General features: G+C 54.8%; 1 protein-coding gene across 1 annotated transcript; it reads right to left on the reverse strand.

Annotated features, from left to right (window-relative positions):
- Positions 1–994: 994 nt before the first annotated feature.
- On the reverse strand, positions 995–13,859 carry ERGIC2 (ERGIC and golgi 2). The gene is made up of 14 exons (XM_069951684.1): positions 13,753–13,859; positions 10,587–10,731; positions 9,330–9,438; positions 6,998–7,044; positions 6,846–6,916; positions 6,638–6,678; positions 6,456–6,557; positions 6,262–6,357; positions 5,715–5,770; positions 5,485–5,583; positions 5,089–5,186; positions 4,855–5,017; positions 4,691–4,770; positions 995–1,114 (listed from the first exon to the last, which is right to left on the reverse strand). Exons 2-14 carry the CDS (start codon positions 10,690–10,692, stop codon positions 1,049–1,051), a joined length of 1,134 nt encoding a protein of 377 aa, XP_069807785.1. The 5' UTR covers positions 10,693–10,731; positions 13,753–13,859; the 3' UTR covers positions 995–1,048.
- Between the last annotated feature and the right edge of the window lie 241 nt (positions 13,860–14,100).

Consider the following 14,100-nt stretch of genomic DNA (forward strand, 5'->3'; position numbering starts at 1 on the left):
CATCATGGGGCCCATTGGAGGATCCTCCGGTGGGCTAGTGACAAGATGGCCGGGGGTCCCCCAAAAACCTTGGGCCCACATTATGATCCGCCTGGGACAGGGAGCAATGGAAGAAGGCGACTAGTCTTATGGGTCACGTTCTCTATTATGTGGCCGGGTGTGTGTGCGTCACTAATCTGGGGGAGAGATGGCACCAGGATGCACTATGGGAAGAAGACAAGATGGCGTGGGCAGTGTGATAGGCAATGTTCTGGCATCATGGGGATGTTACTGTGACACCGACCACCTACCTAACCATTGTAAACCACCGCTTGGGTTAGGATTATATTATGGGCGTTTGGTTTACAACTAAGATGTGACAGCGAAGGGGCAGCCATTCTGGACCTGATAGGTCTAAGAGCGTCTCCCACTCTTTAAGGACCCGGCTTGTCCATGACGTTACACACACGGCCCACTGATTTCCCTAGTAACTATGTGGTGGCTCTGCAGGGAGATAGAACACTGGTGTTAGATTCCCCAGTGGAGCAGCAGTAATGCAGTATAAAGCATGGAGGATGGACAATGCATCAGTCTGAGTCTCAGCTGGGACAGGAGATGTATTTCCACATACACACACCACAGTCTCATAGTAATATTACGATATATTTCCACCACATCCTGTATACACAGCACAGATCACTATGTGGTAAAGTCCACAACATAGAGGACAGAAGAACTGACATGTATATTAGACGTGCTGCTATAGCGCGGCACGATCACAGTTTCCAGAAGTGAACAGTGCCCTCTAGTGCACAGAGAGATGTACATCAGGGAGGTCCATAGTATTTCACTTAGTCACATAACTTTCCATTACCCAACTTTCCCAGACTCCTGAAAGCTGCCCATTTCCCAAAACAGGGAAAGGTGTAAAAAGGGCAGCCATGTTGGTCGTCACACCTTCATATTAGGATACGGTAACTAAAGCGTCAATGTAAAATATCAACAGAGTCAGATGTTTAAAACAGCGGATGATATGTTTATTTTGTATCGTAAAAGTCCTGTCCGTCGTTCATAGAGGGTCCGGGACGGGAGGTCTCTGTGCTGCCACTGGAGGGAGGTTCTGAACATGGTTCTCCTATATATTAAAAAAAAAAATTATACATATATTTCAACCAATTACTGTCCAGCTGTCCGGACTCCACAATATTGGGAGGGCAGGAGGGGGCTGCAGCATCTGAGGGCAGTGCATGCATGAAAATCATGATGGGATGGGGGGGGGGGGGGGGGGGGAGGAGGAAAACTTATTACTCCACCCCTCCCACAGCATGCTGGAAAAGACTGCGACATGGCCCCCACCTGCCCTGAGAGGGACTGCAACATGGCCCCCTCCTCCCCTGAGAGGGACTGCGACATGACCCCCTCCTCCCCTGAGAGGGACTGCGTCATGGCCCCCTCCTCCCCTGAGAGGGACTGCCACATGACCCCCCCCCCCTCCCCTGAGAGGGACTGCCACATGGCCCCCTCCTCCCCTGAGAGGGACTGCCACATGGCCCCCTCCTCCCCTGAGAGGGACTGCAACATGGCCCCCTCCTCCCCTGAGAGGGACTGCAACATGGCCCCCTCCTCCCCTGAGAGGGACTGCAACATGGCCCCCTCCTCCCCTGAGAGGGACTGCAACATGGCCCCCTCCTCCCCTGAGAGGGACTGCAACATGGCCCCCTCCTCCCCTGAGAGGGACTGCAACATGGCCCCCTCCTCCCCTGAGAGGGACTGCAACATGGCCCCCTCCTCCCCTGAGAGGGACTGCAACATGGCCCCCTCCTCCCCTGAGAGGGACTGCAACATGGCCCCCTCCTCCCCTGAGAGGGACTGCAACATGGCCCCCTCCTCCCCTGAGAGGGACTGCAACATGGCCCCCTCCTCCCCTGAGAGGGACTGCAACATGGCCCCCTCCTCCCCTGAGAGGGACTGCAACATGGCCCCCTCCTCCCCTGAGAGGGACTGCAACATGGCCCCCTCCTCCCCTGAGAGGGACTGCAACATGGCCCCCTCCTCCCCTGAGAGGGACTGCAACATGGCCCCCTCCTCCCCTGAGAGGGACTGCAACATGGCCCCCTCCTCCCCTGAGAGGGACTGCAACATGGCCCCCTCCTCCCCTGAGAGGGACTGCAACATGGCCCCCTCCTCCCCTGAGAAAGATTGCAACATGGCCCCCTCCTCCCCTGAGAGGGACTGCAACATGGCCCCCTCTTCCCCTGAGAAAGACTGCAACATGGCCCCCTCCTCCCCTGAGAGGGACTGCAACATGGCCCCCTCTTCCCCTGAGAGGGACTGCAACATGGCCCCCTCCTCCCCTTAGAGGGACTGCAACATGGCCCCCTCCTCCCCTGAGAAAGACTGCAACAATGCCCCCTCCTCCCCTGAGAAAGATTGCAACATGGCCCCCTCCTCTCCTGAGAAAGACTGTAACATGGCCCCCTCCTCTCCTGAGAAAGACTGCAACATGGCCCCCTCCTCCCCTGAGAGGGACTGCAACATGGCCCCCTCCTCCCCTGAGAAAGACTGCAACATGGCCCCCTACTCTCCTGAGAAAGACTGCAACATGGCCCCCTCCTCCCCTGAGAGGGACTGCAACATGGCCCCCTCCTCCCCTGAGAGGGACTGCAACATGGCCCCCTCCTCCCCTGAGAGGGACTGCAACATGGCCCCCCCCTCCCCTGAGAGGGACTGCACCATGGCCCCCTCCTCCCCTGAGAGGGACTGCAACATGGCCCCCTCCTCCCCTGAGAGGGACTGCAACATGGCCCCCTCCTCCCCTGAGAGGGACTGCAACATGGCCCCCTCCTCCCCTGAGAGGGACTGCAACATGGCCCCCTCCTCCCCTTAGAGGGACTGCAACATGGCCCCCTCCTCCCCTGAGAAAGATTGCAACATGGCCCCCTCCTCCCCTGAGAGGGACTGCAACATGGCCCCCTCCTCCCCTGAGAGGGACTGCAACATGGCCCCCTCTTCCCCTGAGAGGGACTGCAACATGGCCCCCTCCTCCCCTTAGAGGGACTGCAACATGGCCCCCTCCTCCCCTGAGAAAGACTGCAACAATGCCCCCTCCTCCCCTGAGAAAGATTGCAACATGTCCCCCTCCTCTCCTGAGAAAGACTGCAACATGGCCCCCTCCTCTCCTGAGAAAGACTGCAACATGGCCCCCTCCTCCCGAGACAGACTGCAACATGGCCCCCTCTTCCCCTGAGAAAGACTGTAACATGGCCCCCTCCTCCCCTGAGAGGGACTGCAACATGGCCCCCCTCTTCCCGAGACAGACTGCAACATGGCCCCCTCCTCCCCTGAGACAGACTGCAACATGGCCCCCTCCTCCCCTGAGAAAGTCTGCAACATGGCCCCCTCCTCCCCTGAGACAGACTGCAACATGGCCCCCTCCTCCCCTGAGAGGGACTGCAACATGGCCCCCTCCTCCCCTGAGACAGACTGCAACATGGCCCCCTCCTCCCCTGAGAGAGACTGCAACATGGCCCCCCTCTTCCACCTAAGAAAGACTGCAACATGGCCCCCTCCTCCCCTGAGACAGACTGCAACATGGCCCCCTCCTCCCCTGAGAAAGACTGCAACATGGCCCCCTCCTCCCCTGAGACAGACTGCAACATTGCCCCCTCCTCCCCTGAGACAGACTGCAACATTGCCCCCTCCTCCCCTGAGACAGACTGCAACATTGCCCCCTCCTCCCCTGAGACAGACTGCAACATTGCCCCCTCCCGTCCCTCCCAGCATGCTGAGAAAGGGTAGGACAGTGATCATGTTGTAGTCTCTCCCAGCATTCTGTCAGAAGAGAGGACAAGGGTCATGTTGCAGGATCTCCCAGCATGCTGTGAGCGGTGAGGAGGAGGTCATGTTGCAGTGTCTCCCAGCATGCTATGAGCGGTGAGGAGGAGGTCATGTTGCAGTGTCTCCCAGCATGCTATGAGCGGTGAGGAGGAGGTCATGTTGCAGTGTCTCCCAGCATGCTATGAGCGGTGAGGAGGTGGTCATGTTGCAGTGTCTCCCAGCATGCTATGAGCGGTGAGGAGGAGGTCATGTTGCAGTGTCTCCCAGCATGCTATGAGCGGTGAGGAGGAGGTCATGTTGCAGGATCTCCCAGCATGCTGTGAGAGGGAAGAAGGGATTTATGTTGCAGTCTCTCCTTGCATGCTGTAAGAGGGGAGGAGGAGGTCATGTTGCAGTGTCTCCCAGCATGCTATGAGCGGTGAGGAGGTGGTCATGTTGCAGTGTCTCCCAGCATGCTATGAGCGGTGAGGAGGTGGTCATGTTGCAGTGTCTCCCAGCATGCTATGAGCGGTGAGGAGGTGGTCATGTTGCAGTGTCTCTCAGCATGCTATGAGCGGTGAGGAGGAGGTCATGTTGCAGTGTCTCCCAGCATGCTATGAGCGGTGAGGAGGTGGTCATGTTGCAGTGTCTCCCAGCATGCTATGAGCGGTGAGGAGGAGGTCATGTTACATTATAATCTAACATGCCTGGCTTCTTGCATGCTGTGAGGGGACAGTAGGAGGATAATGTCAGCGTGCTGTGAGAGGGGATAAGGAGCGTTTATTACAGTCTCTTGTGTTGTGTCTAATACACTGTAACAATGGGAGGGAGAGGAGGGGGTTATGTTACAGTATGAAGGAGCCTGTAGGGAGCATCAGACGCACGGGGCACTCACCTCAAGTTGTCTGTAAGCTCCGAGCTTGAAACGACAGCAAACAACATCTACGAAAAACTCGGCCAGTCCGTGGATCATTCCTGACAGAAGAAAACACAAGTAAATTCAGCAAATCCAAAACAAAGAGCAAAGACCCCGCCCCCTCCCCGGGGGTAATGACGCACCGGTAGTGGTGAAGATCCCCCCAATAATGCCGCACAGCCGCACCAGGAACTTCCACAGGGGCATGTGATCCTCCGTCACCGTCACCATCAAAGAGCTGATGTCATACTTCATAAATATCCCTGACACTCCGTGACTGCCGGTGGCGTGGTTTATCACCCGCTCCTGGAATGGGACACCGGAGACTGAGTGAAGGGTTTATTATAAGCTATGATGTCATCAGTACCGGACCTTACCCGCTCCGTCACCGAGAACTGGTGCGTGTCCCCGTACACCTTGTATGTGTTCAGTTTTGTTGGGACGATGGTGATAAAATACTGGTACATCTGGTTACCTGCACAAAGAGGTGAAATGTTTTGCTTGTTGTCTACAGCTCCTATGTAGATCTGTGTCTCCATGGTAACAGACTACAAACAAGCCCTGTGTAGTCTGATACGGTTTTCATACTTTCTTTTATTCCTTTTCATACATTTTGTAACTGAACAGAAGTTGTATGTGAAGGAGGACGGGGGGCAGGAACAAACTACACTGAGGTCGTTTGTAGTATGTAACCACGGCGACACATCTGCATAGGAGCTGTATACAGTAACTGTATATAGCTCAGAAGAGGACAGTAGAGGAGGGGCACTTACTTTCCTGGGCTATTTTTTCTGTTCCATCCAAGGGGTTGATGATCCCTGGAAGAATTTCTCCAAAGGACAAGTGATCGATGCGATGAGAGAAATTATAACCTAATGGAAGAAAAACGTGCTATAGTCATATAGTGGGATCTCCTTATCGGTTCTTGGGAAAGCTGGGTGACAGCGGATATGGGCTATGCGACTGTGCAGAACAGGAATAATGCTTTAAGAAGTATACTCACTATCATGGCTGACAAGAGCTGCCAAATGGGCGTGACCCCTGGGATGTGGGATGGCCCTAAACCATAAAGAAAAGTATATAAATGACAACATACATAAATAATAAGTAATGTAATAAATGTACACAGTGACCCCACCAGCAGAATAGTGAGTGCAGCTCTGGAGTATAATACAGGATGTAACTCAGGATCAGTAATGTATGTACACAGTGACCCCAGCAGCAGAATAGTGAGTGCAGCTCTGGAGTATAATACAGGATGTAACTGAGGATCAGTAATGTAATGTATGTACACAGTAACCTCCCCAGCAGAATAGTGAGTGCAGCTCTGGAGTATAATACAGGATGTAACTCAGGATCAGTAATGTATGTACACAGTAACCTCCCCAGCAGAATAGTGAGTGCAGCTCTGGAGTATAATACAGGATGTAACTCAGGATCAGTAATGTAATGTATGTACACAGTAACCTCCCCAGCAGAATAGGGAGTGCAGCTCTGGAGTATCAGTATGATCACTCCTCATAGATCACATTCTTTATAGAACAACATACTTGCCCACAGTGATGTGGAAGTTTCCAGCCACTTTATTGATTTCCAGGTGACCGTGGATGCGGCAGGCACTGGGCGGCTCAGAGGGGGAGTCTTCCCTGAGAAGCAGAGAGAGAAGTTAGGCAGACTGTCTCCTGGCACTGAGACCCCCTGCTGTAGTCCCCTTTAGTCTATGAGGGGTGATCGGCCATCTTACCTGGGGGGGAGGGCAGTGACTGAGCTCCTCATGGCGCTCTTGAACAGCAGGTCCTGTAATGACGCCTCCTCCTGTAATCGACTCTGGATCTGCTGTAACATCCTAAAACACAACAAAACAGTTATGAAATACAACAGAGAGGACGCCACATTGGTTACCGTCTGCACCGTCCAGGATCTCACCTCTGCCACTGCCTCTGCTGCGGAGACAAGTCAAAGACAACCTGGAAGACACAAGAAAGCCATGTGTATCAGTGCGGACATGGTCAGGGCTCCTCTATATACCATGCACACAGATTCCCAGCACTGTGTATTAGTGTGTATATATATATATATATATATATATATATATATATATATACACACATATATCCCTTATGTTGGTGCTCACCGGCTCATACACCAGTCCCTCCGCAGACGTCACCATGGTCTCAGCCAGATCCAGGACATCAGCACCAACATCTGTGGAAAAAGCAACGCATGAGAATCAAGTGCACAGAGAGCAGAGTTACACTGCCATCTGCTGGACAAGAGTGTACTTACACTGACATCTCATGGCCACCGTAATATCAATGTTCAGCCGTAATTTACTGAAAAAGAGAAGACAAATTCTCAGCTGCAGAATTGGAGATCTTTATTTGTGCAAGCTGTCAGTTTCTTTGTAGAAAGTGCAACGATGTGTCAGGCGTACTCGAGAGAGAGAAAAAAGGCAGCGCAAGAGAGAGAGAAAGGGAGGGAAGAGGCGGGCGCAAGAGAGAGAGAAAGGGAGGGAAGTTGCGGGCGCAAGAGAGAGAGAGAGAGAGAAAAAGGGAGGGAAGAGGTGGGCGCAAGAGAGAGAGAAAAAGGGAGGGAAGAGGCAGGCGCAAGAGAGAGAGAAAAAGGGAGGGAAGAGGGGGGCGCGAGAGAGAGAAAAAGGGAGGGAAGAGGCGGGCGCGAGAGAGAGAGAAAAAGGGAGGGAAGAGGCGGGCGCAAGAGAGAAAGGGAGGGAAGAGGCGGGCGCGAGAGAGAGAAAGGGAGGGAAGAGGCGGGCGCGAGAGAGAGAAAGGGAGGGAAGAGGCGGGCGCAAGAGAGAGAAAGGGAGGGAAGAGGCGGGCGCAAGAGAGAGAGAAAGGGAGGGAAGAGGCGGGCGCAAGAGAGAGAGAAAGGGAGGGAAGAGGCGGGCGAAAGAGAGAGAAAGGGAGGGAAGAGGCGGGCGCAGGAGAGAGAGAAAGGGAGGGAAGAGGCGGGCGCAAGAAAGAGAAAAAGAGAGAAGAGGCGGGTGCAAGAGAGAGAGAAAGGGCGGGAAGAGGCGGGCGCAAGAGAGAGAAAGGGAGGGAAGAGGTGGGCGCAAGAGAGAAAGGGAGGGAAGAGGTGGGCGCAAGAGAGAGAAAGGGAGGGAAGAGGCGGGCGCAAGAGAGAGAAAGGGAGGGAAGAGGCGGGCGCAAGAGAGAGAAAGGGAGGGAAGAGGCGGGTGCAAGAGAGAAAGGGAGGGAAGAGGCGGGCGAGAGAGAGAGAGAAAAAGGGAGGGGAGAGGCGGGCGCAAGAGAGAAAGGGAGGGAAGAGGCGGGCGCAAGAGAGAAAGGGAGGGAAGAGGCGGGCGCAAGAGAGAAAGGGAGGGAAGAGGCGGGCGCAAGAGAGAAAGGGAGGGAAGAGGCGGGCGCAAGAGAGAGAGAGAAAGGGAGGGAAGAGGCGGGCGCAAGAGAGAAAGGGAGGAGGCGGGCGCAAGAGAGAGAGAAAGAAAGGGAGGGAAGAGGAATGAGAGAAGGGAACAGGCAGGCGTGAGAGAAAAAAGGGAGAGAAGATGCTAGTGCGTGCGAGAGAAAGGGTCCTATTCCACGGACCGAGCAGGGCCCGATCAACGAGCCGTTTACTGGGCCTATTCCACGGCCTGATGATCATTGAGCGAGGACTGCAAGGACATCGTTACCGATGCCCTTGCAGCATCATACATTACCTGTACAGGCTTCTTCTCTGCGCTGTCTTCATCCCCGGGTCCCGCGCGCTCTATCTTCAGAACGGCCGGTCAGCTGACAGGCCACACTCAGCCAATCACAGGCCGCGACGGTCCCGGCCTGTGATTGGCTGAGCGCTCCGTCAGCTGACCAGACATTCTGAAGATAGTGCACGTGGGACACGGGGATGAAGACAGCGCGGAGAAGAAGCCTGGACAGGTAATGTATAATGATACTGCTGCCTGTCAAATCGTCGGTCGCCCGCCCGCCGTGCACCGCTATTCAACCGTAGCAATGCGTGATGGGGGAACAATGATTTTAGGTCTGGCCCGAAATGAACGATCAGCCGATGATACGATTATCGGCTGATCGTTCTCTCTATTTCACCGAACGATAAATCGGCCGAATCGGGCCAATCCGGCCGATTATCGTTACTGTGGAATAGGGCACAAAGAGAGGGAAGAGGCGAGAGAGAAAGAGAGGGAAGAGGCGTGCACGAGAGAAAAAGGAAGGGAAGAGGCGTGCACGAGAGAGAACGGGAGAGAAGAGGGGCGCGAGAAGGGGAGGGAAGAGACGGGACAGAGAAAGGCAGGGAAGAAGCGGGCGCGAGAGAGAAAGAGAAAGGGAGGAAGAGGCGGGCGCAAGAGTAATGTGAAAGTGTGGGAGTGAAAGGGCACCTGGGAGAAAGAACAAAAAGAAGTGGTAGAGCGAAGGTTATTAGAGAGAGAGCAAGAAAGTACACAAGTAAAAGTGAGAAAGTGGGCAAAGGAAAGATAGCGAGAGAAAAAGAGCAACAGGGAGAAAGACGGCAAGAAACCAGCAGACCTGGTGAGGTCTCTGGTTACATTTACTGTACTCTGCTGCCCAATTGCTGTCATTACAGTGTAATCCAGTGTTCGGTGGTGTTTTCCCAGTGACATCACCACACGAGGACTGACACTAACCTGGTGAAGTCTTTGTCCACCTCATAGTCGTATCTCATCCACGTGTCACGATACACAAAGAACTCCAGGACTGTGAGGACGGCCATGATGGAGAAAGCCAGCAGAGACACTGGGAAGGAGACAGAACCCAGATGAGACTTATACAGGGGCTCCTGCTGCTAGAGGAGTCTATGGCAATTACAGAGAAGAAGCCTCAATGATACTAGAGGAGTCTGACAGTCTGCACAGCTTGTGGTATAGTGCACAGATACAGTCACTATTACTGGGAGCAGTCAGCAAGCTCCAGAGACATTACATCATATGTGACTGATATCAGCCGCTCCCCTTATAACGCTCCAGCACTGATATAACCTCCAGACATTACATCCTATGTGACTGATATCAGCCGCTCCTCTTATAACGCTCCAGCACTGATATAACCTCCTATTACATCATATGTGACTGATATCAGCCGCTCCTCTTATAACGCTCCAGCACTGATATAACCTCCTATTACATCATATGTGACTGATATCAGCCGCTCCTCTTATAACGCTCCAGCACTGATATAACCTCCTATTACATCCTATGTGACTGATATCAGCCGCTCCTCTTATAACGCTCCAGCACTGATATAACCTCCTATTACATCCTATGTGACTGATATCAGTCGCTCCTCTTATAACGCTCCAGCACTGATATAACCTATTACATCCTATGTGACTGATATCAGCCGCTCCTCTTATAACGCTCCAGCACTGATATAACCTACAGACATTACATCCTATGTGACTGATATCAGCCGCTCCTCTTATAACGCTCCAGCACTGATATAACCTCCAGATAATACATCCTATGTGACTGATATCAGCCGCTCCTCTTATAACGCTCCAGCACTGATATAACCTCCTATTACATCATATGTGACTGATATCAGCAGCTCCTCTTATAACGCTCCAGTACTGATATAACCTCCAGACATTACATCCTATGTGACTGATATCAGCCGCTCCTCTTATAACGCTCCAGCACTGATATAACCTCCAGATAATACATCCTATGTGACTGATATCAGCCGCTCCTCTTATAACGCTCCAGCACTGATATAACCTCCTATTACACCATATGTGACTGATATCAGCCGCCCCTCTTATAACGCTCCAGTACTGATATAACCTATTACATCATATGTGACTGATATAAGAGGAGCGGCTGATAACGCTCCAGCACTGATATAAGATGAGGGATTAGTATGTAGCTGATCAGTCGGTCACTTACCTGTCCCCCTACTTGCTGATGTCTCCACATAGCTGTCCGGCACCTTGGGGAAAGCATCGAGCTCCTTCACCAGGTTCAGGGTCTTCTTGCGGTTCAGTCGCCTCATCCTGGAAACTCAACCAGAGATGTAACACAAGGAGACCACCTGCAGAACGGGACAGCGGAGACATAGTGTGAGGGGTCAGGGGTCACAGTGTACATGTAGTGTGAGGGGTCAGGGTCAGGGGTCACAGTGTACATGTAGTGTGAGGGGTCAGGGTCAGGGGTCACAGTGTACATGTAGTGTGAGGGGTCAGGGGGGCACAGTGTACATGTAGTGTGAGGGGTCAGGGGGGGCACAGTGTACATGTAGTGTGTGGGGGGGGTCAGGGGGGCACAGTGTACATGTAGTGTGAGGGGTCAGGGGGGGCACAGTGTACATGTAGTGTGGGGGGGGGAGCAGGGGGCACAGTGTACATGTAGTGGGGGGAGGGGGTCAGGGGGGCACAGTGTACATGTAGTGTGTGGGGGGGTCAGGGGGGCACAGTGTACATGTAGTGTGAGGGGTCGGGGGTCACAGTGTACATGTAGTGTGAGGGGTCATGGGGTCACAGTGTACATGTAGTGTGAGGGGTCAGGGGGTCACAGTGTACATGTAGTGTGAGGGGTCAGGGGGGCACAGTGTACATGTAGTGTGAGGGGTCAGGGGGGCACAGTGTACATGTAGTGTGGGGGGGCACAGTGTACATGTAGTGTGGGGGGTCAGGGGGCACAGTGTACATGTAGTGTGTGGGGTCAGGGGGGCACAGTGTACATGTAGTGTGTGGGGTCAGGGGGGCACAGTGTACATGTAGTGTGTGGGGGGGGTCAGGGGGCACAGTGTACATGTAGTGTGGGGGGGGGTCAGGGGGCACAGTGTACATGTAGTGTGAGGGGTCAGGGGGGCACAGTGTACATGTAGTGTGAGGGGTCAGGGGGGCACAGTGTACATGTAGTGTGGGGGGGGGGGGGCAGGGGGCACAGTGTACATGTAGTGTGTGGGGTCAGGGGGGCACAGTGTACATGTAGTGTGTGGGGTCAGGGGGGCACAGTGTACATGTAGTGTGGGGAGGGGGGTCAGGGGGGCACAGTGTACATGTAGTGTGAGGGGTCAGGGGGGCACAGTGTACATGTAGTGTGGGGGGTCAGGGGGGGCACAGTGTACATGTAGTGTGTGTGGGGGGGTCAGGGGGGCACAGTGTACATGTAGTGTGTGGGGTCAGGGGGGCACAGTGTACATGTAGTGTGGGGAGGGGGGTCAGGGGGGCACAGTGTACATGTAGTGTGAGGGGTCAGGGGGGCACAGTGTACATGTAGTGTGGGGGGTCAGGGGGGGCACAGTGTACATGTAGTGTGTGTGGGGGGTCAGGGGGGCACAGTGTACATGTAGTGTGTGGGGTCAGGGGGGCACAGTGTACATGTAGTGTGTGGGGTCAGGGGGGGCACAGTGTACATGTAGTGTGTGGGGTCAGGGGGGGCACAGTGTACATGTAGTGTGTGGGGTCAGGGGGGGCACAGTGTACATGTAGTGTGTGTGTGGGGGGTCAGGGGGGCACAGTGTACATGTAGTGTGTGGGGGGGGGGGGCAGGGGGCACAGTGTACATGTAGTGTGTGGGGGGGTCAGGGGGCACAGTGTACATGTAGTGTGTGTGGGGGGTCAGGGGGGCACAGTGTACATGTAGTGTGTGTGGGGGGTCAGGGGGGCACAGTGTACATGTAGTGTGTGTGGGGGGTCAGGGGGCACAGTGTACATGTAGTGTGAGGGGTCAGGGGGGCACAGTATACATGTAGTGTGTGGGGTCAGGGGGGCACAGTGTACATGTAGTGTGGGGGGGTCAGGGGGGCACAGTGTACATGTAGTGTGTGGGGTCAGGGGGGCACAGTGTACATGTAGTGTGAGGGGTCAGGGGGGCACCGTGTACATGTAGTGGGGGGAGGGGGCAGGGGGGCATAGTGTACATGTAGTGTGGGGGGGTCAGGGGGGCACAGTGTACATGTAGTGTGTGGGGTCAGGGGGGCACAGTGTACATGTAGTGTGTGGGGGGGGTCAGGGGGGCACAGTGTACATGTAGTGTGGGGGGGGGGTCAGGGGGGCACAGTGTACATGTAGTGTGGGGGGGGGGGGCAGGGGGCACAGTGTACATGTAGTGTGGGGGGGGGGGGGGGGGGGCACAGTGTACATGTAGTGTGGGGGGGGGGGTCAGGGGGCACAGTGTACATGTAGTGTGTGGGGGGGTCAGGGGGCACAGTGTACATGTAGTGTGGGGGGGGGGGTCAGGGGGCACAGTGTACATGTAGTGTGGGGGGGGGGTCAGGGGGCACAGTGTACATGTAGTGTGGGGGGGGGTCAGGGGGCACAGTGTACATGTAGTGTGTGTGGGGGGTCAGGGGGGCACAGTGTACATGTAGTGTGTGGGGGGGGGTCAGGGGGGGCACAGTGTACATGTAGTGTGTGGGGTCAGGGGGGCACAGTGTACATGTAGTGTGGGGGGGGGGGTCAGGGGGGCACAGTGTACATGTAGTGTGTGGGGGGGGGCAGGGGGGCACAGTGTACATGTAGTGTGTGGGGGGGGGTCAGGGGGGCACAGTGTACATGTAGTGTGTGGGGGGGGGTCAGGGGGGCACAGTGTACATGTAGTGTGTGGGGGGGGGCAGGGGGGCACAGTGTACATGTAGTGTGTGTGGGGGGTCAGGGGGGCACAGTGTACATGTAGTGTGGGGGGTCAGGGGGCACAGTGTACATGTAGTGTGTGGGGTGGGGGGTCAGGGGGGCACAGTGTACATGTAGTGTGGGGGGGGCAGGGGGGCACAGTGTACATGTAGTGTGTGGGGGGGTCAGGGGGCACAGTGTACATGTAGTGTGTGGGGTCAGGGGGGCACAGTGTACATGTAGTGGGGGGCATGCTGAGAGTTGTAGTCTTGGACAGCAGGAGGTTTTCTGGGTAACACTGGCACAGACACAGCACAGACAGTAATAAGCCATCACTGGCCCCGCACTCACACAGCTTTCCGAGGCTCCTGAATGGTAAATGTACACTGACACTGCTCAGAGCACACAGCAGAGGGCGCCCATCTGTCTTACACACCGCTCCCTGCAATGCTCTCCGTGCACCCCCAGCCTCCCGCACACACAGAAGGGGCACTCACCGGCTACCGGGCCCCCTCCCCGGATCTAGGTGACAGAGAATCCAGCTCTAGTCTCCTGGAACATCACTACAACCAGTAATGTCGTCACTTCCGGCCTCGTCAGCGCTGTATACCGCCGGCCTACTATTGTCTCCTTTCCCGGAGCCGACTGTATACAAATGCATGGGGTCTGATCTACAACAAAATGGCGCCAGCGATACACTCTCCTATTCTATGTTGATAAGCGAGATGTTACTGTCACGTGATTTTAGTATGAAAATTTGATTGGTTAAGTGAAAACTGTCCAGGTGAGGGGAACTGAAGACGCCATGATTGATGTGGGCAAGTCATGTTAAAGGTTTTTTAACG

Source organism: Dendropsophus ebraccatus, chromosome 1 (genome assembly GCF_027789765.1).
Source record: "Dendropsophus ebraccatus isolate aDenEbr1 chromosome 1, aDenEbr1.pat, whole genome shotgun sequence".
Lineage (NCBI taxonomy): Eukaryota > Metazoa > Chordata > Amphibia > Anura > Hylidae > Dendropsophus > Dendropsophus ebraccatus.